Genomic DNA, 27,380 nt, shown 5'->3' with positions numbered 1-27,380 from the left:
TTCGTCTCATTTTGTAAGCCTAATTGGGGGCCCATAACGTTAAACAAAGTAAAAAACCCCAAATAATTTCATCATCCGACAAACCAAAAAATTTGTGAAAATAATCAATAACCTATATCACAGAAAACTGTTTTGAGCTGTACTGTACATTCTAAAGCATTTTAAGAAGTATATTGCAGAAAATTTTTTATCAAATGTACAGACTTGCACAGTAAAGACCCATGTGGAAATGCACATTGCGCTTCAGCTAATTTATTATCGAAATTAGTTAATCAGTCTTGAGTCTAACAATTTTGGTGCTTTATGTGGAAACTAGAATTATCAGAATCATATCCATCCATCTATGCAGCCATATATTTTGCTTCCACTGGGCATTAAGGTTACTTGCTGCCATTTTACAAATCCACCTAGCATGTAAGTCATGTGCGAATGTAAAAGTGAGCAAGGATCATATTAGCAAAGAAAGGATAGGGCCTGAGAAGAGGCAAACAAATGCGAGATTGTTAGCTTGTCGGATAGGAAGCTCTTAGAGCCCCATCCTATTCCACCCCAGCATGTTGCATTCCTGAGAGCTGCTAACAGATGGCTATGTGGAGAGACAGATGGGACAGAGATATATAGAGATGAAACATGAAAATTTTTCTCTTACGATGCAGCAATACAGTAGTAGATGGGACCAGTTGATAAACACACTGCTAAAAAGTAAGAGAAGTGCTCAAATGACAGCTTTTATCTGAACGGGTACCACATAAAAAATACAATTAATAATAATGAAAAAAATCTGTATCATAGCAACAACCTAAAGCTCCATGAATTATTCTTTGATCTATCAACCCTTAGATGTGCATTTTTCCTTCAGCGACAGATGCGGGTCCAAAAATGATGTGACTCCAAATGTGTGCATTACATCTGCTTGTTTGTTTGTCTGATTTTGTCCAGGCCACATCCTGACCTGAGTAGGCGTGTCATGGCGTGCCGGGCAGCATAGTGCAGTGGAGTGTTGTGCTGGTAGGACTCTCCGTATGTAGAGTTGGGATCCAGAGCCTCCTTGAACTGCGGGTTGCTCTCATACAGATGGCAGGCCAGCATCTCATCCCCATTGATGAGAGCTTTACGGAATTTGGTTGCTGTGTTTCCCATCTCTTCTCCTACCGTGGATTCAAGCTCTGACTGACACAGCAGCCTCTTAAGTTGTCTTCAACCTGCTCAAATCCAGCTGACCACCATACTGAAGGTCCTAAAAAAAGAAGAAAAATCGGTTTAATTCCTTTATGGCTTTGTCTGGGTCCAACAAGGCCTTACTAGCAGAAAAATAGTCACTGAGCACGTCTGTCACTGAAAAACTCCAATATAGTAAGCCAGTATTTCTATCACTGTTTAAGGAAAAGCAGCCCTGCGTCTTAAGAATTTTAATTACTTCCACTCCCTCTGTATCATTAAGATGAGAGATGCATCTCCAATGTTGCTCAGGCTGCTCTGCCACAAGCCCCTGTGTCAGCATCACCACAGAACTGTAAACTACCTCCCTGCGTTTGTCTTTTTATTTTTTGTTTTGTATGACCAAACATAATGCCAACAAAGCTCACACAGAGAGAAGGACAAGACTTCCTCTGGCATCACCAGGTGCTTCCGCCTCTCTGTGCCAATCCTGCCCATCCTACTGAGGCCAGGAGTCATTGTGAAGCAAGAGATCCTCAACTCAAGAACAACATGCAGCGAGTCAGCATTTCGCTTCCACCAGAGCACCATATGGTCATGACTGTTTGGCCAGTGTGATACTTTTTTGTATTTTTGGTGAGCTACAGCACAAATCCACAGAAAACAACATTGTCTCCTACAGCAGTGTGCACTACTTCATTCATTCATACCACCATGCAAATTCTTCTTCACGAGGATTTCTGCCTTGAAGTAGGCAAACAGTGTACATAAGAAAAGAAATAAGAAAAAAATACCACTCAAGTGTACAAACCCAATGCCCAACTCTCCATAGGTTTGCAAGTATGACAAAGGGAATGGTAAGCAAATTTCAACATTTCACTTGCAGGACAACTGACCTTTTTCCATTTATGTATACAGAGTCAAGTGTGGATGGAAGTGTCTGACTCATCCTCATCCTATCAGCCAATCTTTACACAATAACAGCAATCTGAAACTACATAAGAGGCTGTGCATGTGTGTAACAGATAAGAGTGGACAAGGAGTTAATTCCAGGCAGTTTTCATAACCCTTAGTCATTTTCCAGGAAAAGGTATTATTCACTGTAATTTGGGAAATGTTCAGTGTTCAAATAACATCACTGACACAATGAGCAAAACTTTGAAGAAAAAAATAAACATTTACATGCATAAATACATTTGGACAATGAAGATTCCATTTGGTGACATTAGTTATTTAACTCTACCAAAGCAATAAGTATATATGTTTAAAGTTCTGAGGTGGTCAACATGGTTCACATACACAGGCAGATACCTGCTTAAAGTATGACCGTAACTTCCCACTGTCAAGTTTCAGCCTTTTAGAAACCCTCTATGAAAAAATCCATTGGAGAATGGAGGTAAGGGGAAAAGGGGGCTGGACAGGACTTTGTGTCCTCCTCACTCTCTAGAACAGACTTGCAATTGGTCACTTTACACGCACTGTTTATTATTTGTTCTTTACCTAAAAAAGTAAATACTGTATATTTATTTAAATGTGTTAAAACATTGCCAATATTATGATCGTGCATAATATCCAGCCATCCTTGCAATGGAACCAATACATTTACATAATATACCACTAACACGTTCAAAAAAGTATTCGTCATGTCAACAGAGAAGGCAGATAGCACAATTTAACTTGTCTTGTAAATAAATTTGTGTCAAGCTTGTGCTATGTGAGGACAGACACGCTCATAACCACATAGTCAGAGGGCGAGACCAACAGACAATGTCCCACACTTGTAAACACCTTATCTTTGAACAGAGTTATATAACCTGGTAACATATACTCCTCGATAAGGTTACTCTCCAAATACATAACTAATTAACCTATCTGACAATAGTTAACGACACTCCCCCACATCAGCGCCAACCAACGATATCCGAGTATAGCTCTCTAGAAGGTAACAGCTGCGTTATAAAATAGAAAAATGTAACAGTTTGTCAGTTGCCACTTGTCACTAAACTCCTTCATGCAGGCCTTTCTCCATGTTGTGTGGTGTTTATATTTTCGCTAGTTAGCTCAAGCTGATAGCAGTGTTGTTGTGTTGTCTTAATGAAGAGTCCGCGATAACGCTTTGTTACATTTCTGGTTAGTGAAAACATTCGCCAGCCAACTGACCTTAGATAACGTCAGCTCCAAACTAGCCCGTTTGTTGGAAGGCCTAGTTTTAATCATAATACACAATCTTGCTTGCCAGCTGTATGTTATTCAAAACAAAAAACATCATGACGCTAGCTTTTGCGTTGGCTAACGTCAGTGCATACGCTAGCGGGTCAGCTAGCAAGCTAACCGTGCTTCTAGCCAACTTAGCTAGCACAGTTGATAAACTCGCTGTAAACAATGAGTAACAAGTATTTCGACTTACACAGATGGTACATCTCGCTGTCGAAGGCCTGACCTTGTGAATTAACTGTCAGTCGCAAGCGCAAGAAAACTAGGGAATATGTGGTTGAGTGAGGCAATGCTTCCCTATAAATAATGTGTGCTCAGAGCAGTGATGTTGTTCCTGTCAACTCTCCGTTGACTCTCTGCTGGCTGCTAGTCTGGTTGCCAGGTTTCAACACAACCCCCAAAACAGGCGGAGAAAGACGGCTTATTCTTTTTTTTTCTCAAACACTAAACGTTCATATACTGCTAAAGCTTATGATAACTCCAGAGACACAGACATTAATTAAGTTATATTTAAACGAAAAAGTTTTATCGGTGGTATCCTAACGTACAATATTATGCACTAGACATGCACTGGCCAACCAAGTGCGTGATTTTTTTAAAAATAAAAGTTCATCTACTTCTTGTCTTCTAATTCATCCTCTGCTCAGGATAATAATTGTGTATATTTGTGGTGCTATGTGGAGATAAGAGTTACATATAGGACAAACCTATGCTATTCAATGTGAGTCAGGTTCCCATGGACAGAGTAGGAATGGGTTTCTTCAAAATAAAAAAAAGTTCAAACTCTGCACTTTTCGGCTGCTGATCGTTAAGAGGAGATTGAGAGGAGAACTCACTATTATGTCAGGGGCACTCAGTCTCCATCACAACTCAACAGGCTGCTATCGTTATTAGTTTGTAATGGCTGTGAGTACAATAAAGGACCACTAGAGTGCGACATAGTCCACAGAACACACACATAACACTTCTGGGAGGACATTAGGTTATGCTCTGTGGCATATACCCTGAACAATTGATTCTTAATATGACTTGTTTTGTGCCTTGCCACTTGTTGTTCATCAAGAAAAAAATATAATTTAAATGAAGTCTTAAAAAGGTGGGTCAGGTCAATTTAAGTGGCTTTATCCTCCACCTGTGCAAGCTATGGGTCCAATGTGCAATGAAATCAAAGTTTATAAATGCATCAAATAGGCTATAACAATTTGAGTAATTACAGACAATCCTTAAGTGGCACATTCATAGAGCAAACAAAAATTTAAGATTAAATGTACACTCCAGTCCATCATATCTAAAGTATGCTATGTTTAAACAGGGGCAAAGGTTAACTTGAAATAATCACTCACATACTCCAAACAACACATATGCCTTTTATTATCAAATATCTGAACATTGAAATGAAGGTATATACAGCATATTATTCTCACATTTAAGAGTGCACAACTTTCATATCAACGGGCCTTCAATAAATAATCTGTAAACACATAATCTCAGTTTAAAGCCAGATACAGTAATGTATGCAACAATAGAACATACATAACACTGTTCTTAAAAATGGGGAAACTTAAACAAATGCTTTGGCACTTTCAGAATAGCAAATACAGAGTTACATAAATGGGGGGTTCAAAAAATATATTGTCAAGGAAAACAGACAAAATAAGCCTACATCTCATGGGGGGCAATGCTTATTATGCCACACATGTCTCATAACCTTTAATGCCATTATTTTTAATGTGTCCATGATATTTCCTTTGCCACCACAGAAGGAAAAAAAACATTTTTTCAACACCGAGACAAATTCCGGGTGCACACATACCAAAAACGCAAAATAATAATTCTTATTCATGGTGGCAGATGAAGAACAACTAAATCACAACATGACGCCGTATCTGTCAGAGACAAATCATTCAAGGGTTTGTGTAAAAGGAATAGTAAGCTGCCATGCCTTTGGATGGAGGGGGCTCCTTGCTATAGGAGCTACTGTTGGTGGCCGCTGAGGCCAAGTCCTCACACTTGATATCAGCGGGTGAGTCCTCTGTGCTTGGACCATTAAGGGACAAACGCCTTCGTTTGCAGGCTGTAGAATAAGAATCAGCCTTGTCAAGGCCAAGAGCTGATGCCTGTGTCTCTGTCCACGAGGAGATCAGGCTTCCACTGCCATTCACCTCCTCCTCTATCTGTGGTTTTACTTTGTCTGAGTCTTCTGGGAAACCAGCAGTGGGACTGGGTCTGGGAGACCAAGGTAGACTCGGAGTCACTTTTCTCTGGTATGCTGCTCTGGACCCCCACCCTGCAGACATGGTGGTGAAAGGAGAGTCTGGGTAGTAGCTGAGAGCGTGGGATGTTTGCATGGACAGGGATTTGATACCATAAGGAAGCAGGGAGCTTGAGTATTCACCCTCATAAGGTGTCAGATCTAGCTTGTTGCTGGTGCTAGTGCTGTTTCCTCCTTGCTGCATGGAGGTGACAAACCACCTCTGCGAAGCTCCGTCTTCAGTCTGAGGTGAGAGGAGGCTGGTAGTCTGTGGTACTGCTCTCTCACTGTTGTAGAAGCGATTCTGGGGTGGGTTGTTGACAAATTGGTCCTGGAAGAGAGGCTGCATGGTGTAGCGGGCACCAGGGACTATCTGGTGGGCACGTGGAGAGTCAGTTGGAGATGGGGTGAGTCGGTCATTCTCTGGTGCTGTGTACATCCTGAAAAACACACGTTCTTATGAACTTGAGGTCAGGAAAGGTCCATGTATAGGTGAAAAAAACTGGTGTGAAAATTTCTATTGAAAGGAGTTGGCACACACATACTACTTAAAATTGATTTGAAGTTTTTAAATAAATAAACTTGATACAATAAAACATCTAATTTGATACATTTATGTATTGTGAAAATATATTGATACACAATTTATAACTTATGAGCACTGCATGACATTGAAGTAAAATACTCACGAATCATAATTATCTCTGAATCCTTTGGCAAAAGGGTTATGATCAATTTTCAGCTGTGTGATCTGAAAGAAAAGCAAAATGGAAGAAAAAGCAACATATTTTTATGCGAAGATACGGAGAGAACAATTGTGAAGAAGATCATTTAACATGCAAGTCTGAGTAAGATAAAAAAAAAAAAATCAATATATTTTCATGCTTACATCCGTGTTCTGGTAGGCAGTGACAGCAATAAACTGGGTCTCTGGAAAAGTGAAGCTCTGAGTCTTAACGTCACTGTTAATGTCCTCCACCCCGTCTTCCGTCACCTCCACGATGTGCAGCCTGGGCTGGTACTTATGCAGCGACTGCAGGACAATCATCTACACACACGGTAAAAAAAAAAAAAAAAAAAAAAAAAAATCATCCGTAAATTATTAAAAACAAGCAAATGATTGGTGCTTAACGGTTATTTTTCTAGAGTTGGAAAAGGCCCTACTTTATCACAGCGTCTTGAGTTTAGTACGTCATTGAATTTTGCACTTGATTTTTTTTTTTTTTTTATTTGATGAACGTGTTCAATTCATGTATTCGATTGCACAACTTCTGATGAGAATAAAAGCGTCATATCCTCCTTGACAGCTCTGCTTATAAAAGCCTGCAAATGATTTTCCCAACAACAATATAAAAACTGAAAATGGCCTTCAGTTGCAAAAAGCCTAAGCCTATATCGTTGATACAAAAAACAAGCAACTAATCACAGTTCAACGAAAATCATTTTTAATATTTCTATTATTCAGACTATTTAAATCATCCATGAGGGTTTAAGCCGTTAATTTAGCTTCATTTATTTCTGAGTTACCTGTGAAGTATTGTGACTGGTCCCTTTGTTGTTGGTGAGTTTCAGTTTGCTGAAGGAGATCTCTTGTCTCATCCAGTGGGCCCCTGTGTTTGGAGACTCTGGATGGATATACACTTTGTTCCCTGAAATAAAGAAAGACATTAGAGACATCAAACTCCCAGCAGCCAACCTCAAGTAATCAGTTTAATGGGTTATTCATTGAAACAAAATGGTTCAGATTGCACACCTATAACCTAAAGGCCTCTGGCCTTATTTTGTTTCGAATATATAGCGAAAATTAATTTTGGAAATAAAAAACGTGCTAATTAGATAATTTTACTAATTTCATTTTTTTTCTTTTTTTTTTTACTGAAAGGTAAATAACTCAAATAAAAATTCAACATGGAACTAAACTAAATATTGACCTTTTTCCGTACCTTGGCTGCTGTTGTCCGCCTTCCCACAGGTGACCCACTTGCCACCTTGAAATCTCCAGTGGTTCGGATCCGCCAGCACAACCTCCACAAACACGTTGTAGTGCGCGGTCAGGCTCAGACCAGCTATGTTGAAACTGAGAAACGGGAACATCCGTCTGCAAACACAAAGCAAAATAAAATCAACAAACAGTATTGGAAACTATAATGCACCTCAAACATAATTATAGCAGGCATTTATAGTAAATCAATGAAATTTGACAGCGAATTTAAACAAAACAAGTGAATAAGAATCGAAAGGAAAGTTTCATTTGCATTATTGCAGACTTCTCACCTGCCCTGCTTGGTGATGATCATCTCGGTCTGGTGCCGGTGGAACTTGAGCCACAGCGGCCGGTTGCAGAGGTAGACCTGGGCCCTCATCCCTGGGCCGCCGGTGGGCAGAGTCATGTTGCTGAGAGCGGAACCAGAGCCGGTGTAGGGCGGGTAGATGCAGCCGGGGCTCTGCCCGAGCTGGTAAGCCGAGCTGAAGTGACTGCGGCCGGCTGTGGAGGGGGAAAACCCCGCGGGAGGCAACACGGAGCCCAAGTGGAGAGATGAGGCGTACCTGCCAGCGCCGGACGGGGTATAAACCGTCCCACTAGGGGTATAGGGGAGGAAAGAGCAGGGATTCGCTGCCTCTGGGTTTTGTTTAGAAACTGCTGGAGGGAGGTAGTACCGGTCAGCACCCATCCCGTGCTCTGTGTACCTGCTGCGAGCAGCCGGGTCATCCCCATCCACAGCTGGAGACTTTCGCCTCTCATCCGCTGCCTCCTTCGTAGAAGAGAAGGTGCTGCTCTCTCCTTCACCGCCGAGCATGGCTGCGGTTCTTCACTCAGTCTTAATTCACAGGTTGATGGCTTTCTCCCCCCTCAGGAATCACTGAAACTATTTTATTTCAGATGTTTTGTTCTAAAAACATGCATCCACTGCAGTCTGAGTCCCTGAGACAGAAACAGGTTAGAGTTAGGGACGATAGGCTACATATCAAGTCATCTGGTTTCCTGAGTCACCAGCATTTGAAAGGCCCGATGCAAGTGCCAAGCAGGGAAAGTGCACGTACAGTTACACGACAATGCACAGAGATGTGTGTGGAAAAATTGACCGTCATATCAAAGCTTCACATCTGTGTGGGCGTATCAGACTATGGCTGTCAAGTCTATACCAAACTTGAAATTTTCAATTTCGGTCTTTGTCTTCTTCCTCGGTCATTGTGGCTTTACTGTAACTTAAAAAGCGGCTCCTCGGTCTTTATTTTCTTTTACTTATCTTTTTCTTCCGTATTAGGATTATTAGGTTTGGGAGATTATTCAATTAAATTTAGTGTAAGGCACTTTGATTTTTAGAGTTCAGGGGCTACAGTATCCGCGATGTGATTCAGGTCAAAAGTTCAAACAAAACCAAGAAAAAATTGTTTTCTATCTAATGCAACTGAATGGGACAGTTGGCTACGTGTCTGGTCAACATTAAAAAATAAATTTTTAAAATGTAGTTCTATTTGGATAATATTGGAGATGATTCGCCTCCAGCTAAGAGCTAGTTTCTTGTAAGTCATCTGACAAACTTGAAGTAATGCACAGATTTTTGGGGGTTGTTTTGTGTGAGGTGAAAGCTCGCCCCCGACTCTTGAAATCCGTGTCATATTTTGAGAGAATCTCATGAAGGCAAATTCTTCGGTAAAAGCAAATCGTGCTATTTATTTGGTTTTATTTCATTTTATTTTTTAACATTTCATAAAGTTATTGACCCCATAGTATTTACAAAAATACATGCATGTCATCAGTTTAGCAAGCCATTTATCTTTATAAAAAATATTTTTGAAAAACACATTGTAAACATATGTAGAGTTACTTTCTTAGTAAGAGATGTGATGTTTTTAATCCTATGTTATTATTCAGAGTTAATGAATTTGCATTCATTCATAGATCTGATGCGGTTCTGTGTCCCACCGGGACACCAGACGTGAAAAAGGGAAATAGCCAATTATTTTTCCGTTTGAAGAAACCTGTGATGTTTCTTGGATCAGACAGTCCGATGTGACAAATGACAACAAACAAATCTAAACTGCCATATAGAGAAAAATGAATAAAGAAATTGGCTACAAATAGCCTACATCTGTGTATAGACAAATAAAATAATTTAATGAGGCTTAATTCCCTGTAAATAACAACATATAAAACACTAAATTCATTGTTAGCTGTATTTTGTGGCAAATAATCTGTTAATTTCTCATTTATTACATTTAAAATAATATTTAATCAGAGAGTGTGATAAAAACTTAAGATACATACATCACATAGGCCTATAAAAAATATATCAAAACGTATAAACTCACCAAGCGATTCTTCCTCCTGGTTCCTTTTGCAAATCAAGTTCAAGGCACAAAAAATTATTCTAACAAAATAAAAACTCTCTCAGGCACCCCTCGAAACAACCTGCGAAGCTGAGCCCATACCAGCACATGACATCATGTTGTGTTTGAGGTCGAGGAGGGAGCAGAAGATAAAACCTGAGCCATGTGGAGGCGGACTTATCTGAGCGTAGAGGCGCACTCCCGTTTTCACCGCTGCTCTCTCCTTGTGGCCATGACGCACAGATAGCAGCCTATTATCAGATTCTCCTCTGATCTCCAGGGGAGGGGCGGGGGATCCTCAGCATCTATCCAAAGGTGCATGAGAGCGAGGCTGCTGCTTCCCAATCCATCCGTGAATTGTTTCCATCTTATCATCCTCACAAAGACATCACCAAAATAACACTCCCATCAGGGCTCAGAGTGTGTCTGTCGGTTTATGGTGACCTTACTGTGCCTTATATTGTTATATAAGACTTTGTAGAACACTGCTCCTTGTCTAAGAAGCCATGAAATCCATTTCAACACAAAGAGAAAAATACATTCATCTTCAGATTTATGAAAGGAGGTGCTGATCTGGATTTAAAAAAAAACAAAAAAACATTTACTTCACCCACAAAATTAGCTCCAAAAATGTATAAAAAAAACAACAATTTGAAAATCACTGCTGGTTTCAACTTTAAGTAGAGAGATTTCATGCTTCAGCCATTGTGATATTTTACCTACAATAACATGTACAAAATGTGTCTGTGAAGTAAGAACTGGGAAAGTAAATGTGCCTCTTTGATAATAACAAAGATATCAAACATTATATTAGTACATATGATTTTTTAATTTTACATATTATACACATATTTAACTTGTTATGACTGAAACTCATCGCAGTCTATAGCTGTGAAAGACGAGTACAGATATACAATAAATATGATCTCACTCATCATTGCTAATGGGGCTGAAGAGTGACGAGCCCCTACTAGATGGGAAAAAAAAGGTAAATACTTTATGAAGAAAAAGATGTGTTCCTGTGTTTATCTTCACAGACACAGAAATATAGACACAATGATCTACTTTAAAGATCACATGACATCGTCAACAACACCTGAACTCACAGACAGACCGTACAGTGTTGATGTCAAACGCTGCCCCAGTGTACAGTAAGATTAGTCACAGACGTGCAAAGAATTCACAGATAATTTTAGCTTTTAAAGGGGCCCATATCAGACTGTTTCTCGATACTTCCCACTTCTTCGGTTCAAAGGAAACCCGTTACAGACGTTAAAATACTGCTACATTACGGTGCTAATGGCATACCTTTTCACAGCTTAAAGACCCGCTCCCCTCTCAAGACCAGACGATGCTCAGCTGCAGCTGCTGCTCGCTTGGAGAAAAGTTTACATGATAAAGGCAGTGAGAGGATTAGTGAAGCACCTCTGAAATAAACACACCGCACATCAAACAAGACAAATCAACTATTTGGGTAAACTATTTGAACAGCAAACAGTCTAAAGCTAATACACTTCTGTTGATTGCACTGATAAACTAATTGAGTTGTTTGATTGTTTCAGGAAGTCATGAATATAGAGTAAGAATTCACAGATCATGGTGTGCAAAGCAGTTTCATTTATCCTGATTTTACTCTGAACAAGCAGCATTTTCCCCTGCTCGCCTGTTTCCATTTTTCGGTATATTAATACACAAATACGTACATATATTTACATACATTTAATGTAAAATATTATAATGGTGACTCTCAATTCAAGCACATTAAACTCTCTCTCTCTCCCTCGCTCTCTTTATTTAGCAAACCACGCATCTGACATGCAAACTCATATGGTCACGTGCTTTGATGGTAAAACCAGTGACTCAGAAGTGTGAATGTGTGGAGTCTTGAAAAGTTTCTATTGCAGTTTCTAGATAAGCATTTATTTGTCCCAGCAGTGCAGGGACAAACACTGTCCCAGCAGCGCGCATTACTGACGTAATGTGCACATAAATCTATTTTGCATATTGCTCCTTCAGTTGGAATTCAGCGCAGAGTTTATGTGCAGAGTTTGACACTAGAGAGGCTGTTCTCACATTCATCTACTTAAGGGGGAAATTTTTGTCTTTGCTCACCTTAAATCTCAGTTAACACGTTTATGTATGAATATGATTTTTTCGTGACATAAGTGCCATAAGTCACAGCCCAAAATGCAAGTCACACAAGTGTAATGTGGAAATTTGAAACCTCGATTGCATATACACTGAGGATCTGGATTTTGAAAGAATTTTTAATGAGTTAATTTAACTTTCTGTGGGAAACCCATACCAGACACAAATTATTACTCAAAGCTGAGTATTTGTATATGATTGAAACATGTCTGGAGAGAATCTTTGACACCTTTTGCCCTTGTTTGCCTTTTCCCCCTGCTCTTCACTTAAAATACATACAGGCATGGGCCCATTGATTGTTCACTATAGCTCTCCTTAAAGATGAAAACATATTTTCTATCTTATATCAGCTTATCTCATTGCCAAAATCATCCCTTTTTTTTTTTTTTAAACCACCTCTATAGATCCCAAAATGCTGTTTGGCTTTTACGTATTTATTGGGCATCCTCTCTGACTGGCCTCACTTCTCACTCTGTCACACTCGATGAGCAGCTTCCCCTAGCTGTGCCTGCTTTTTGACACATCTAAAGGGCTGTTTCTGACATCTTGCCATCCTGCCGGTCACCTCTCCCGCGGTGCTCATGCCAGGCAGGAAAAAGCTGGTGACCTGGCCGTCACCGCCCTGCCCTAGGCCACTGCCACCCTGCCGGTAGCAGAAGGTCTGTTGGTCTGAAGCCATGCCAGGAACTCTGCCCGCCACAGCTTGTGATGTCACGACAGACACACTCTCAGAGGAGTGTTATGATTGGCTCTGAAGGTTTGCCTTTCTCACTTCCTGGGAAATACCCTCTCAACAACTTACAGACATACAAACCTAATTAATTATCGCTTTAATTGAATGTGATCTCAGCTTTCTGCCATAGTAACTGATCAACTGCCTTCACAGATCATAGACAAAATCCAGAAATGTTATTCCCTTATTTCCTTATACGATCTGTCCTGTGCAAAAAGAAAAAGAAAAAAAACTTACTGCCACTACTTGTACATTTGTAATTATAACGTTTACAGCTCATAGTTGTAGTTAGTTACCACTGCATAAAGAGCAGACTTCTTGCCAGATCGAAACTAACTTGCTTGTAGAGTATAAAAGTAGCTATTACATATAAAAAAAGACTTTGGTCATCACATATATGAAGAAAAATGGAAAACAATAATGGACATATCATTAGAACCTTAGAACCTTGATCAATAATTAATATAACCATAATAGTGGCGACAAATTGTGCTTTATGATAAATACAGCCATAACAAATACCGGGATTCTTATTTCACAAACTAATGTTAACCACTGAGAGTTTTTACAGCAGGGCTTCAAATGTTAGGCGATGAAGGCCTCTGGTGATACTCTTCCTTAATCTCCCCCCCTACGCTTACATTTATGGTTTGGTCCTACATCCTGTTAAGAGTAGCAGCAGGAGCGGACCATCACATTTGGTGCTCAGCGTGGGGGCGGTTGGTGAGCTGTCATGTTCCAGCTATCCCATGGAGATACACTTCTGCCTCTCTGCGAAGATTTGGTGTTTTCTCATTTGCATTTGCTAATGAGATCCTGTTTGCATGACTTTATACTGGAAGGCTATCTCTCTGAATATCTCTTTACAAATACAGAAGGCGAATTAAGTTCTATTTATTTAACCTTTATTAACCAATTAGTCCCATTAAGATTGTGGATGTCTTTTGCAGGAAAGATCTGACTGAGACAGTAGCATTATGCTAATGTAATGTTGCAGACATAAAATGACAGATTCAAAAAAACTCTTGTTTTTTTTTTTACAATAGAATTGTAGGTATTTGTAAGTGGCATTTAGCTTCTTTTAGTTTTGTATTTTTCAAATGTTTGTAGATCAGGAAGCACATTGGCCATTTTATGGTATCACAATACACTTTGATTCACTAGTGGAGCAACTCTAACAATTATGTTATATATTATGTATAGCTCTTATGTTGAGATTCAACAAAGGCAAAGCACAGTTTCATGTGATCAACTGGTCCAGTTGAGTCTTTGAAATTCTTTCAAACCAAAAGTAAAACACCCCTTATTTCTCGTTTCTTATTATCTGTATTTGCTACAAGAGAGCATACCATTTCACTGATGATCGAGTGTCTGAGCCTGCCCTCAGCTCACTCTGATCACAAGCTTCACACGAGAGATTTATCTTCCCAGAAGCTTTCCTCAGCCAAGAGCCATGACTCCCAAAATCACTTATCTGTTGGGAAGTTGTAGAAGCTTAAGGCCAAAGCCAATTAAGGCTGTTTAGAGCACTTTTTCGTTATCACCCAATCTGTACTGTTAAGAATTCCTGCCCACCAATCTGCCTGTGGCAGCAGCCCCCCGATCACAATTTGATCTCAGGTCACAGTCATGAGCCTCTGCCTTGATAAAAGCTGATCTTCAAAGATAGCGATGACTCCTAGATCAAACAACAATCGACAAGTGATATAAGCACATGTCAAAAGCTTCTAAAATGTGCAGGTGTAAAGCCTAAAAAACCTAGTTTGAGACTCCAGACTCTAATGCACTTTCTGCTTCATTTTCACCAGTTAGTGGTTAGGATGACCAACTTTCAACCAGAAAACTCAGTTTCCGCCGAAGTGCTACTGAGCAAGTTATTGCATACATTGCATAGAAGTCGTTGCTGACCTCTGACATCGCAATAAGGGGGTGGGAGCATAAGCTGGCTGCAGAGGTTGTCAAAGAGCCAGATCGACATCTGTGTAAAAGGGGAGGCCGGCATTGTGATGCTGTTGTGTTACACGTCACACATCTGTTTCAGGAACACCGGCATCAACAAGTTCCACAATGATATTTTCATTTTAATCAAAAACGATCTCCGTCCAGGCAGCCGTTTCAGCTCTGTATCAAAAACAATCTTCGTCCATACTACCACACCTGAGATATCACATAACCATTCACATACACTGGACATGCATGTGCTCCTGTAAACAGGAAGCAGATTGTTTAGTCTGCAGTTGGTTAGTAGCATAAAATAATAAAAATACTACCAACGAGTAACAGCAAAGGCAGTTGTAGCGTTATAAAATGCGGAATTTAACTGCACAACAGCTGCTAGAAAAGACAACAAGATCAATAATGCTTGTAATTTGTTGCATTCACTCTGGCAGTCAAGGCTGATAAGACCCCATCAGGTAGCGAACGTGGGTCTCTACGTCATTGTTTTCAAAGGTCTCAGTTTTAGGGGCTTGAAACTCCAGTAGTGTAGAAAAAGTGATGTGTTTTAAAACGAAAATGCATCAGTGTGGGTGTAGCCTGAAAATCACACAATGGGGCGGCATTATGGCGGCTTGTTATAGGGGGTCGTCTTAATGACAATATTGGGATCTCTGTATAAAAGAGGTTTTGGAGAAAAATCCCTACAGGGTTCATAACAACATAACATTGTATAATCAGGACAACACTGGATATAGTAGGTCAGCTGTCCCTCCTCTGTGATACATTCAAACAAAAAATTCATTTCAATAAATCTGAGTATATCAATCACTGTAATGTACCAATTCTCTCAAAGAACAAATACATATTTTATGTTGTTTTGAAGAATATCCCTTTGTCCAGTGGGGTGGAAAGAATATTTTCTGCATTATGTCCCCTCTCTGAGCAGATAGGACCCCGAGCATATTTTTCTCATATGGGGAATCTGCTGACTGTGGTATCACATTATGATTAACAATTTAACTACGATCCCCTTCTTTCCCATTGTTATTCCACAGATGACTGTGAATAAGAGTGAAATGCCAGCGATGGCACGCAGGCTTCATTAGATTTGTTGATTGATTTATTGTTTTCCATGGTTGTAATCACTTCCCCCAAGGTAATTTGTAAGCTCTTTATGGTTCAGAGGTATAAGCCTGAGAGTTAATTAATCGGCTTTGTTTAGAAGTTTGAAAGTAGAAATGCCCCTCTGAATTGATAACCGCTTGGAAGGCAACAGCCTCTGTGACAGAATCTCTTCTTTAACCACAACAAAACATCAAAGCTAAGCAGGTAAACAGACGTAATTATGTCTGGATGATTTGGACTAGATGTTTTGCATTTTCCTTAATTTCCTTCTTGTCGAATTCAAATTCAGGATTTTGTCATGTTTCAGGAAACAAACTCTTCGGCATCTTGTTAAAAACTCCAGAACAGTCATTAAAAAGTTATCATTCAATCCAAAAATCCAGTCAGTGCTCGCCAAACAACAAACAATCTGAGAATACACATAAACACTTTAATACCTAAATTGTTTATAAAATTGACATGCAGTGAGATTGCAGAAGGAAAACCTAGTATTTTCCAATAATTATAACAAAATGCATTTTACAGTGTACTCTTACCCACATTGTGCTTTTATTCTTGTGCTTGCACCTTAAATCAGCCCTCTTCATCCAAATAAAGCAAAAACATTATTACTTTCAACTGAAGTAAAGTATTATCACCTCAGAATCAGATAATTCGACTTTTATGTTCTGTCCCAAATTTTTGCTCTTGGCAGAAGCTAACATGACACACTGTCCCTGCTCCCCCCAACCCCCAACCCCCAAACCTAAAAACCCCTGATATTGTCTGGCCTTTGTCAGGCTTAATTGAAGTCCCCGGCTTGCTTTAATTGGCTCTTCGATGGTATGTGAATGGGAATTGCTGTTTATAGGTTAAGTGCATCTTGATCAGAGCTTTAATCCAGTCATTAACAGAAAAACATGAGGTGTTGAGAGCAGTGAGGAGAGGTTGATAATTGAGAGGCTGCTTCTTTGCTCCCTGTGCTATGTGTGTATGTAGGCTATGTGTATGTGCATGTGTATTTGTATGCATATACTTACTTTAGGAGTGCTAGGAGTCATGCAGTAGAAACTGCCAAGGCAATATGAAGAAGTAAAATCTTCCAAATATTTGGCAATGTGACAAATGGGACATTTTATACACTGTTAGTAATGACAGAAAAACAGAAAAAACACAGTAGCTTTTCATATTTTACTATACACACACATTTTCCTCATGTTTATACAAAAGATTACTGTGGGTCTACACCTGGTAGAACAAAATGTAAAGGATTCAGAGATCAAAAATACGCTCTCCACAGTGCTGTCAGAGCAAAATAGAAATTGCCTCAGAAAACATTTTTAAAAAAAAAAGTTTTCTTTATTTCAGACCCACACCTGATGAAAATATATACCACTACTCATAGTAAAAATAGATTCTTATTGTCTACAGAACACATCTCCTCCATACCCGCCCCATTCCTCTCTATTGCTCAGCTGTCAAATTCTCACTGAGTTTTTCTCACTGTATATTTTAGCACCTATCCTCAGTGTGAGGCCTGTGTTCTTCCGTACCCCCACTCTTGTGCCCGTCTCACATGCGCCGCATACACAGACACACAGACACACAGACACACACACACACACACACACACACACACACACACACACACACAGATTCACAGCGTGTTGAATCAACGAGTCTATATTGAATAAACATGCTGCTTTTAGATAGGGTCCTGATTTGCATCATTCTTGGCAAAATGTATTTTTCACCATTTTTAGTGTAATTTATTACAGACTTGCACACACTTACTGATCCTATAAAAGCACTGTCAATTGCTCACAAACCTTCAGTGCTAGTCACCTTCTCAGAGAGGATCATTGACGTATAAAACCCCAAAATCAGACCATTCATATTCTGCCGGTGGCATAGAAGCTGAGCAAATTAGGCTACGAGAGAGGAGGTGCATTTGATATGTGTATTGATTAAGATTGTGGTTGGATATTAATGTATTGTATTCATTGTGAATGTAGTGTTGAATTTGCTAAAGAATCCTTGCTGAATTAATTTAGGCTTTCCTTTGAACAATTTCAAGTTACAAAAGTTATAAATAACTTGAGTCGATTCAAAGAAATGGAAGTGAAAGTTTTGCCAGGTAGTTTATTTATTTGCAAATATTTGTGCATTCCATTTTGCTAATAAAAACACAGGGTGGATAAAATATACAATTGGATTTTTGAGATTTATTTGATTTGGGTTTTAATAAATATCAACTTGGAACTCAACCATTTCATCCACCTGTATATGAACACGATTCATCATATATCCGGTTTGTGCAACACCTTGCATGCTGTGTGTGTGAGTGCTGTGTGTTTGTGTATTATTTTAAGGTGTGAAAGGCCTGATGACAAGATGAACAATGTGGGCCATGCTTGACCTCTCCCAAACCTTCACCACATACGACTCTCCCTGTGAAAGTGTGAAAACATTTACAGGCCATTTAGAGCACGAGATGACACATCCTCCCAGGTCAGTGGTCCACACGAACACACTTACACACACATGCACACACACACACACACACACATCGCTGTCAGCTCAACAGACAAGCAACATCTCTCTCTAATGCTGCCTGAGAGGAAACAGCACCTTTATTCATTTCATTAGAAAAAATGAAGAAAAAAAAGTAAGATGGCTGAGAAGAAAGTACCTGCATGTTGTGAAAGAGCTTTGAAGAATTTCTCCAAGCATACATGAAGAAAGCACAGATGTGTCTTAAGCATGACTGTATTGAAACACACTGACTGCAGGGCCGATAGAGTGAAGACATAATGCTGCACTTGATGGAGTCTGGACAGCGCTTTTGTACATTTAAGTCACAAAATGTGACTTTGCTTGAAGACACACACATAGGCACACACTCTGATGCACATACATCGTTAACTCTGAGATGTTATAAAAACTCTTCTCTTTTATCCGTTAAAAAAAGTATCGATCTTGTGCTTTGCCTTCACTACTTGATAGTTGTTTTTTTTTTTTTCTGTCATAATGGAAAGTCTCCCCAGCCATTTCTTCAGCCTATTCTTCATTTGGAGTAATTATAGATGGAGAGGTAAAAGATGTTTTTTCCCCTTCCTTTTCTTTTCTCTGTCCTACCTATCTTCCTCTCCCCTGCATGCATTCAGAGGAGCTCTCACCACTGCATTCTTATTAGGGACATGTCTGAAAGGCTCTCCGCAGCATGTGGTGTCCTCTGACCGTCCGCTATGGCTGCTTTTTGTTGGCATTAACAAGCCAAGCAGCCAAGGATAGCTTTTCAACAGGTACAAACTTTTCCTTTTAGATAATTAACCGCATTCAGACACTCAGCACAGTGTTGGCAATGTGGGTACAGAAACCCAGAGAGGATCATATTCTAGAAAAAAAAAACGACAGAGAAAAGAGAGAGAGAGAGATGGAGAGAAAACTTGATCAAAAGACAAGATGTTCTCTTTTGGTGTTGTTTAGTGCTAGTGGATTCTATACCAAACTCCTATTCAAATGGTGTGGTCTTCATTTCTGTTCTCCTCGTCGTCCTCATCTTTGTCCTCTTCATCTTTTCATCAAGATGGACCAGGTAATGAGGGAAAACTCTGGTCATTGTAGAGCGGTCAAAGGTTTGCTGTCTTAATGAATGGAAGAAACACAAGAAGGGCTGAATGCTCCCCCTCATTCCTGCTTGCCTCGCCGCAAAAGCCCCAGGATGCCTCCTGAAGAAGGCCTCCTCCATCCATTGCCGTCTCATCTCTTGTTAAAGGGGGGCATAAAGCGAAGGCAGAGGGGAAAAGTAATTTTCTTCTCCTGTCTATCCATTCTTTTGGTGGGCTTCTTCCACTTTTTGCTGTGTACTTTCATAAAGCTTATAATTATCTTGGTGAGAGCCCCTCAAGTGAGAACGAATGGAGTCTTTGTACCCATCTCTCTTCAGCCCTCTCCTGTTTCTGGGAAGAAGGAAGTCATATTAACATTTGGTCTTTCCCTTTTACAGATGCAGTGAGAACGCCAGATGTGTCTCAAAAAAAAAAAAAAAAAAAATCCCTTTTAACAACTTAATTTTACAAACGTATTTTCAGAATCACAGCCCAGAGTGTCAGAACAGGACGGGAGGATAACGCAGTAACTTCAGGGAACTATAAAACTTTTAATTCACATTAATGTTTTTCCTTCATTAACTAGCAGAGAGTCATTTGAATACGAGATATTCAAATATTGTGCAAAACTACTGCAAGATAGATGTATAGATAGATACCACTTGGACTTAGTCCTAACTGCAGTGTCCATGGATTTGAATCTGACCCACGGCCATTAGCTGCATGTCATCCCCTCAGTCTCTCTCTCCCTGACTTTCCTGTCTAGCTCTCACTGCATTATCAAATAAAGGCAAAAATGCCCAAAAAATATAATTAGAAAAAAAAACTACTCAAAGATATATGCCATTCATTTTGTCTTAATGTACTGTTACTCCCTTTTAAAAAAAAATTATAACAGTGTAAAAGAGTTCCAGAAAATCATCACCTGTCCTGTACCTACCACAAGCTGACCAGACAATAGCTACATCCTCACTGACCTGGCAGCAGAGATCACTGGTTTAGGGTCAAACCCTCTCCCTCTACCACCTTCCTCCACTCACACACCCACCCACCCACCCACCCCTCCCTCCATCCCTCTGACCTCCATCCCCAACTCTTCTGGCTGATTACTCCTAATGTAATTTTAATTAAAAACTGTGGTGTCAAAGGGTTTAGCCTGCCTGAGAAGCGGGTGCAGATTGTGGCACAGTGGCAGACCCCTTCACTTGCTTGAGAGGAAATGCATCCTGACATTGCTCGGGTGGTGCCAACACAACCAGAGCCAGGTTGAGCAAAAAGGTTTTCAGGCCCATTTAGATATCACTGTATAACTTTGAGGAGGTAAGCAGGTAAGTGATCTGTCCAGAGAAAAATATGGTTTATTTGAATTATTGTGACATTTGAGTTGTCAGCTTTTTACCCATAGATGTCTGGTGATTTAATGATATGCTGTAAAATATGCTAAATACTATAATTTGCTGCACACCAGTGCCATTAATGTTCCATACCTGCATCAGTTGAGCTGTAAGCTGTTATCATAATTTAAAAAAAAATATATATATAGTCCGTATCCTTCCTCTGGTTAAACTGCTGAGCTACATGAACAAAACGGGAAGACAACAGAAGCTCATGCTTACTGTCAGTCATTCTAACAAACTCCATCACTGATCACCATAGCTATCTCATCAGAATATTTCCAATCATGAATCACATAAATCAGCACTAAAAACCTGGAAGAAGAAAAGGTGAAACCACCAAGGTTTGACTCATTCCTATATCAAGATACACTTAGTTGACATTGACAATAATTGCCACTTTTCACAGGGGTGACCTGAGGAAGGCACCCCACAGCAGGACTCAACAGCAGAGGTCTGCCTGTAGGTTTGTAATCCCCTCACCCGAGCTGTTGGATTATCTGCTCTCCATCGACCCTGAAGAGGCTCCCTGTGGCTCGGGCTTAAACACTCTCTAAAATCTCATCTCCACACCCCATCTGCCGGCCGAGCGACGTCTTGAAAGTCACAGACACTGAAGAATGGGAACCGAGACAGCGGAGTAGACAAGGAAATCAGAACACACCTCCTCGCCTTGGCTCCGTGCAACAGAGATTAGGAAACCTCAAAGTAAACCTACAGCCTGTATTTTTCATTAAGCTCATCAAAATGACTTTAAATATGTTTGTACTCTCCACTGTGCTACAAGTTCAAATATGTCCTTGTACTTGTTGCAATAAAAGCTTTATCTCCCTTGTTGCAACAGATTTTCCTCCTATTTTATCAGTGCATTTAGCGGATCCTACGTTAAATAATGATACACCAATAACTGGTATTCTGGAGACTCACAAGTACAAGACGTGTCTGTGTCAATGACCCTTTAACATTCTCTGACAGGGGCCTTGTTTTGTGGCCGTCAGTGGACAGTTGGAAGAGCTGGTGGTTGGCCCTGAGCAGTGAGGCGTGTTGTAAGAGGGTTTAACTTTGCTAACCTCCTTCTGCCAGGTTCATGGGGCCCTGCTGCTCGGGTAATATTGGATCAGTGTTGGGAGCCCGTGCCCCTGCCATATCAACCAGCACGCTACTTGGGGTGGTGAGCACTTTCCACTATAGAGCCAACTGGACCTGGTCAGGGCTTAGTTGCTGGATTATCTTCCATGTTCTTGAAATTCCCCAAATGTACAATTTATCAGATTTTTTCCTGTCCTGTACAGCATTTCATAGCTTAGGATATTGTTTCAAAGGCACACTAAATAAGACTTTTAATCTTACAAGTGACAAAAGGACAATAACATATATGTCGGGGTCGAACATGGTTCTTGGGGATCAACAAATACTTGCCATGGTGTTAAGATTTCTGTCTTTAAAAGTGGACTTTCAGGATTGTGCCCTGAACAATACAATACGATATGCATTGTACTCACAACAGTACAGTGAGTAGAGCAACAAAAATCAAAATGTGTTCAAAAGTGCTTAGAAATGGTGCTACCACTGGCTCCAGGTGAAAAGGGGAAGCAGGGACTGTCTTGCAGAGAAAAGTCAGTAAATGGATTATTGATAATCATTTTCTTGATTATTTGTTTTACAGTCTACAAGAGGGTTCACACTTTTGACAGGTAAGCACATGGTGTTTTTGTGTATTTCTTCTCCTTCTGCTCACATTTTGTTCAAAATAAATAAATAAATGAAGAAAAGAAAAAAGGGGCGCTCATTTTTTTTTTTTATTCAGGGGTGAGCAGAGTCATAACAACAGTGTTCAGTGGTCAGGCAACACTAGCAGAGAAAATAATATGGAGTCAGAGAAACAGCCAAGAGCCAAAATTTGAAACACTTTTAAAATATACGTGAAAAAAACAATACACATGTTGTGTTTTCCCAGTAAAGAAAGCAACTACAATGATCGGGAGCTGCCATCTCTGCTCATCAACAATATGTGTTTGGCTTTGCACACAATGTACAAAAAGTGGTGATTCGTTACAACCATGATTTTATTTTGTTTGTGCCACTTTGTCCAAATTACTGTTTTTAAAATTGTGTGCGCACTTGCAGAATTCTTCAATTCTGCAAAATATTTCTCCCAAAAAAGAGTCTTCCAAAGCACCTGTCATTGTGTCTTTGCTCTTGATTGCTTATAGTTTATCATGAAGATACGACTTATACATTCTTGCTAGAAGTTACCTGTGCCAGAGACCTCTTGAGAATATACATTTCAAATATTTGTGCCACTTACCTTACACTTGCAGAGACATTTTATTTGTAGAATGAAAAATATCAAATAAAGCCCATGTGTGATCAAGCATTCAAGAGAAATTGAAATATAGTTTTTCTCAGATTGGTTGAGTGGTTGTGCAATCATTCGTATGAGCTCCACTTGGCCCTGTTGTGGATATTTGGCTGGTGCCGCAGTTTGGGGGAGATCTGCTGATATTAAAATCTGCAGATGCCCACCTGGTGTCAGGAGGGAAGGAAACAGAAGAGTGTGCTGTCTGGGAGGTGTTTGGTGGGGCTTGGAGATGCATGTGTCCATCTGTCTATGTGTCTGGGTAAAGCAAAAAAAAAAGCATGTGCAGTGCATACAGGTGATGGCTTGTGTTTTCTGTTGGTTGCGTCTTTTTTTCTACTTGTAGATATCATTGTTTTTCTCTTTCTAGCCTTTGATTTGTAGATGAAAAGAACCTGCTTCTCCACAGAGGAAAACTTTAACGTTGTAAGGTCAGAGAGCACAGTGTGAACTTCAGGCAGACTAACAACACAGTCATTATATCTGGCCCATCTACTGGTGCTGTGTGTGGGTGAGTGTGAGTTGTGAAGGCACACTGGGTGTGTATGTGTGTGTGTGTGTGTGTGTGGTTTGGATGTGGAGGTGGGGAGCTTATGCCTGTTTCTTTCTGTAGTCTAAAGTCAAACTGTATGTGTGAAGATTGCCTTTTGCTTCAAGGTGTGTGTGGGTCTGTGAGTGTGTACCTGTCGCTTTGATTGAACAGGTGGGGCCTCTTTGCATGGGATCTAGACAGCTAGTTCGCGACACAGCTGACTGTGGTCAGGCTTACTGTGCTCAACATGCAGTCTGGGGTGCAGATTCAGATACTTTGTGGTTGTGAGTATTTTGTCTCTATTTTACTGCAAGTTTATTTCACTGTTAGTCCAAAAAACAGATTTTTTTTCTGGAACAATGTAAATAATTGTCAGAAGAAGAGAAAAACTCCATGAAAGCATTCAATAACTAAATGTTGCAAATCTCAAGCTACAAAATTTCAGCTATTAATTGAAATATATCAGTTTGTCCCTGATGCTATACATTTTTACTGCTGCAACCTGTAGCTTACTTCACATGGGAGTCTAACCCCAAATTACATGTGACACTACAATGATTTCATGATAACCAATTAAAATATTACACACCTTTTTCGCAGTAGGAAATTTAACCTATTATAGTAGGAGAAGCACCGGTGTTACTAATAACATAAATGTTGGGACCACAAAGACTGGATGACAGCGACCCTGCAGGAACAAAACCTCCTGTGATATGTCACATCAATTAAAAGCTATTATTAAATTACTGGTTTACATAATAGCAATATATAAATATACAAATTTTCCCTTCATTTATTCGAGACAAAAAAGAAAAAAAAGAAAAAAGAAAATCTACCTTAGGAGTAGCCAAGCAGGAATTGAATTTACGTGTATAGCTACAGTTCAGTTCAATTCAATTCGATTATTTTTATACGGTGCCAAATCGTATCATATATTATCTTAAAACACTTTAAAGCGTAAGGTCAAGACCTTACAATATTATAAAGAGAAACCCAACAGACAAAACTGGACTTGAAGAAGAAGAGTGAGTATTCAGAGGAAAAGCACAACTACAACTAAGTGTGACAAAAATGCATGGGGACAGAGAGAGAAGAGAGAAGAGAGAAGTGAACAATGTGTCATGGAGTTTCCCCAAAGTCTCAGCCTATGAAGCATAACTAAGGGATGGTTCAGGCCTCACCTGAGCTAGCCCTAACTATACAGTTTTATCAAAGAGGAAAGTTTTAAGCTTGAACTTAAATGTAGAGAAGCTGTTTACCTCCCCAACCAAAACTGGGAGCTGGTTCCACAGGAGATAAGTCTGATAGCTGAATGCTCTGCCTCCCATTCTATTATTAGAGTCTTCAAACCACAAATAGGTCTGTATTTTGAGAGCAAATTGTTCTTTTGGGATAATAGTGTACCATGAAGTCTATTAGATATGATGAAGCTTGGTCATTAAGGACTTTGTATGTAACAAGGAGAATTTCTAATTCTATTCTGGATTTTACAGGAAGCCAATGAAGAGAAGCTAACACAGGAGCGATATGATCTCTTTTTCAGCTTAGCAACAGGTTAGCTAGCTGACTTGTATTAGCTAACCTTAGTGCTTGTTCCAGAACTGTCAAAGAGATAGATAGATAGATAGATAGATAGATAGATAGATAGATAGATAGATAGATAGATAGATAGATAGATAGATAGATAGATAATTTATTTATCTCCTTGGGGAAATTCATGTGTCCATTAGCTCATTGTTGATAATAATAATAATAAACAGTATAACATGAATATTTACATTATAGGCTATGGTAAAAAAAAAAAAAAAAAGTATACATTGCAGTATAATATAGAATATAAGTGTAATATAGTATAGAGTGAGATGTAGTAGTACAATGATATACAACAGTATATAGTACAGTAAAGCATGAGTATATTATAATATTATAGTAGTAGTATAAAAGCATAATAGATCAGTAATATAAAATAATACATGTGATAAATAGTAGTTCAATTTTGTAAAAACGGTAAAAATAGTAAATAGTAGCAGTAGTTATTGGTGAATGGTATAACAATATAATAGTATAAGTAGTGTAATAATATCATAATAGTATAATAAACTAGAAAATTCCAGGGAAATTTTGAGTGCCACGGGGGCTACTGCCGGGATGAGTACATGATTTATTTCCAGTGTTCAAAAGTCACCCTGATCATATTCTGGTTTTGAGAGATGTCTTGATATAAAAGACTCTGATATAAAACAATGTCACATCCCTCCATCATGTATTATGTGGGAAATATCTCCTATTCTGTGTTGTTTTTTTTAATAAAACAAGAGGCAACATGTCTTCAAACTGGCATTTAAAGGGTTAAAATCCTGAAAACTAATAAACATTTGGTAGGTTTGAGCAGAACTGAAGTGGTTTAAGAGATTTATGCAAAAAAAGCAGAAAAAAATATTGATATATGATGATTTTATAGCATTTTCTTTGTGTGTCCTTTTTTGGACGCGAGGAACCCCAGAGGGTACAAAATGTGTTACCAGTGTATAATAGACCTGTAACAGTAACTGACATTAGATTTTAAAAATATGTCAAAAAGACACTTTCTTGCAGAAATCCATACCTTCAGCTGTAACACAGCCAAAATGATCAGCAAATCAAAAAAGAAAAGTAAAGAAAATGTCCAAAAAAGGACAGAGGGACCCCTGAGGGTTAATAAATCCCATGAACCGCTATTTAAATTACCACTATTATGTTTTTTTCTGTGCTAAATTTAACATTACTGGGGAGGACAGCAACGCGACTAGAAGTGACAGCGAGAGAGGGCTAGTAGCTTCTCCTCTCCTCTGTCTCAGCGGAGACCGTCACAACTTCATTCACTCTTTTAACAAAACAAAAAAAAAAGCAACGAAGGAAGCAGTAAATGGACTTACATATTTAAGACCTAACTAAATGTAATTTAAGACCTAACATGCGGCTAATGTAAAGCTAGCAGAGCTTGGAGAGTTGGTTATCTGGTTGCTAGGCGCACGCACGCACGCACACAGGTCAGGAGCTGCCGTTGCCATGGCAATGTGAAAATCTGCCCAGAATTTGGCTTCTACATGGCTTCAAACAACTGCAAATTATGAGAAAACCGTTACTTCTTTTCATAAACCGAAAAGACCGTGCCAGACACTGAAGCCAGAAGTTTCTACAGTCTCTATTTTATTCAGATATTCCTTAAAATGAGTGAGGAAGCTCAGTGCGAAGACAGAGTGAGATTCTTTTGAAAAAAAAAGACGATTACATTAGGTGTCAATGAGAGTGAGACAGGTATTGCTGCCGGACTCGGCACCCCCGTTTAAATTTTGTGCAGACCCTGCCTGTCAAAGTTACATTTTATGAATCCCAACAACTATGTCTACATTTTCAGAAAGAATTATTTGTCTCCTTTTTACGGTTTGGCCGCGAGCTTGAGTTAAAAATAAAAATAAAGGTTATTTTTTACTGCTTCACGCACTCTAGCCAACTGACGCTGTCACTCTAACTTTGAAGAAAAAGTGATTTGCACTCCTCCTTTGAGTGCTCACAGTTTGAAAAGTTTACATGTTATGTAAAAACAGTTCCTGTCTTTTTGAGAGA

General features: G+C 39.4%; 2 protein-coding genes across 4 annotated transcripts in view; both read right to left on the bottom strand.

Moving 5' to 3' along the window:
• The window catches only part of LOC130171882 (ankyrin repeat and IBR domain-containing protein 1-like), a 34,014-nt gene extending 30,291 nt beyond the window's left edge, over positions 1–3,723 (bottom strand). The window contains exons 1-2 of the mRNA XM_056380151.1: positions 3,566–3,723; positions 953–1,237 (exon numbers count right to left, since the gene is read on the bottom strand). Of these exons, the coding sequence (XP_056236126.1) occupies positions 953–1,140 (188 nt within the window). The 5' untranslated portion in view covers positions 1,141–1,237; positions 3,566–3,723. The remainder of the gene's footprint in view (positions 1–952; positions 1,238–3,565) is intronic.
• Positions 3,724–4,719: 996 nt separating this feature from the next.
• Positions 4,720–10,369, bottom strand: eomesb (eomesodermin homolog b). 3 transcript variants are annotated; one of them, XM_056379749.1, is made up of 7 exons: positions 9,938–10,369; positions 7,898–8,546; positions 7,555–7,721; positions 7,151–7,272; positions 6,513–6,671; positions 6,313–6,374; positions 4,720–6,063 (listed from the first exon to the last, which is right to left on the bottom strand). In XM_056379749.1, the coding sequence occupies exons 2-7, from the start codon at positions 8,419–8,421 to the stop codon at positions 5,277–5,279; spliced, it is 1,821 nt and encodes a 606-aa protein (XP_056235724.1). In that variant the 5' UTR covers positions 8,422–8,546; positions 9,938–10,369; the 3' UTR covers positions 4,720–5,276. The 3 variants fall into 3 exon arrangements, with proteins under 3 accessions (XP_056235724.1, XP_056235725.1, XP_056235726.1); XM_056379750.1 differs by having other exon boundaries at positions 7,898–8,538; XM_056379751.1 differs by having other exon boundaries at positions 7,567–7,721; positions 9,938–10,363.
• Between the last annotated feature and the right edge of the window lie 17,011 nt (positions 10,370–27,380).

The sequence above is a fragment of the Seriola aureovittata genome, chromosome 7, assembly GCF_021018895.1.
Source record: "Seriola aureovittata isolate HTS-2021-v1 ecotype China chromosome 7, ASM2101889v1, whole genome shotgun sequence".
NCBI lineage: Eukaryota > Metazoa > Chordata > Actinopteri > Carangiformes > Carangidae > Seriola > Seriola aureovittata.
Note: the sequence above shows the minus strand (reverse complement) of the source record. Positions and strands in the feature narration are given on the sequence as shown.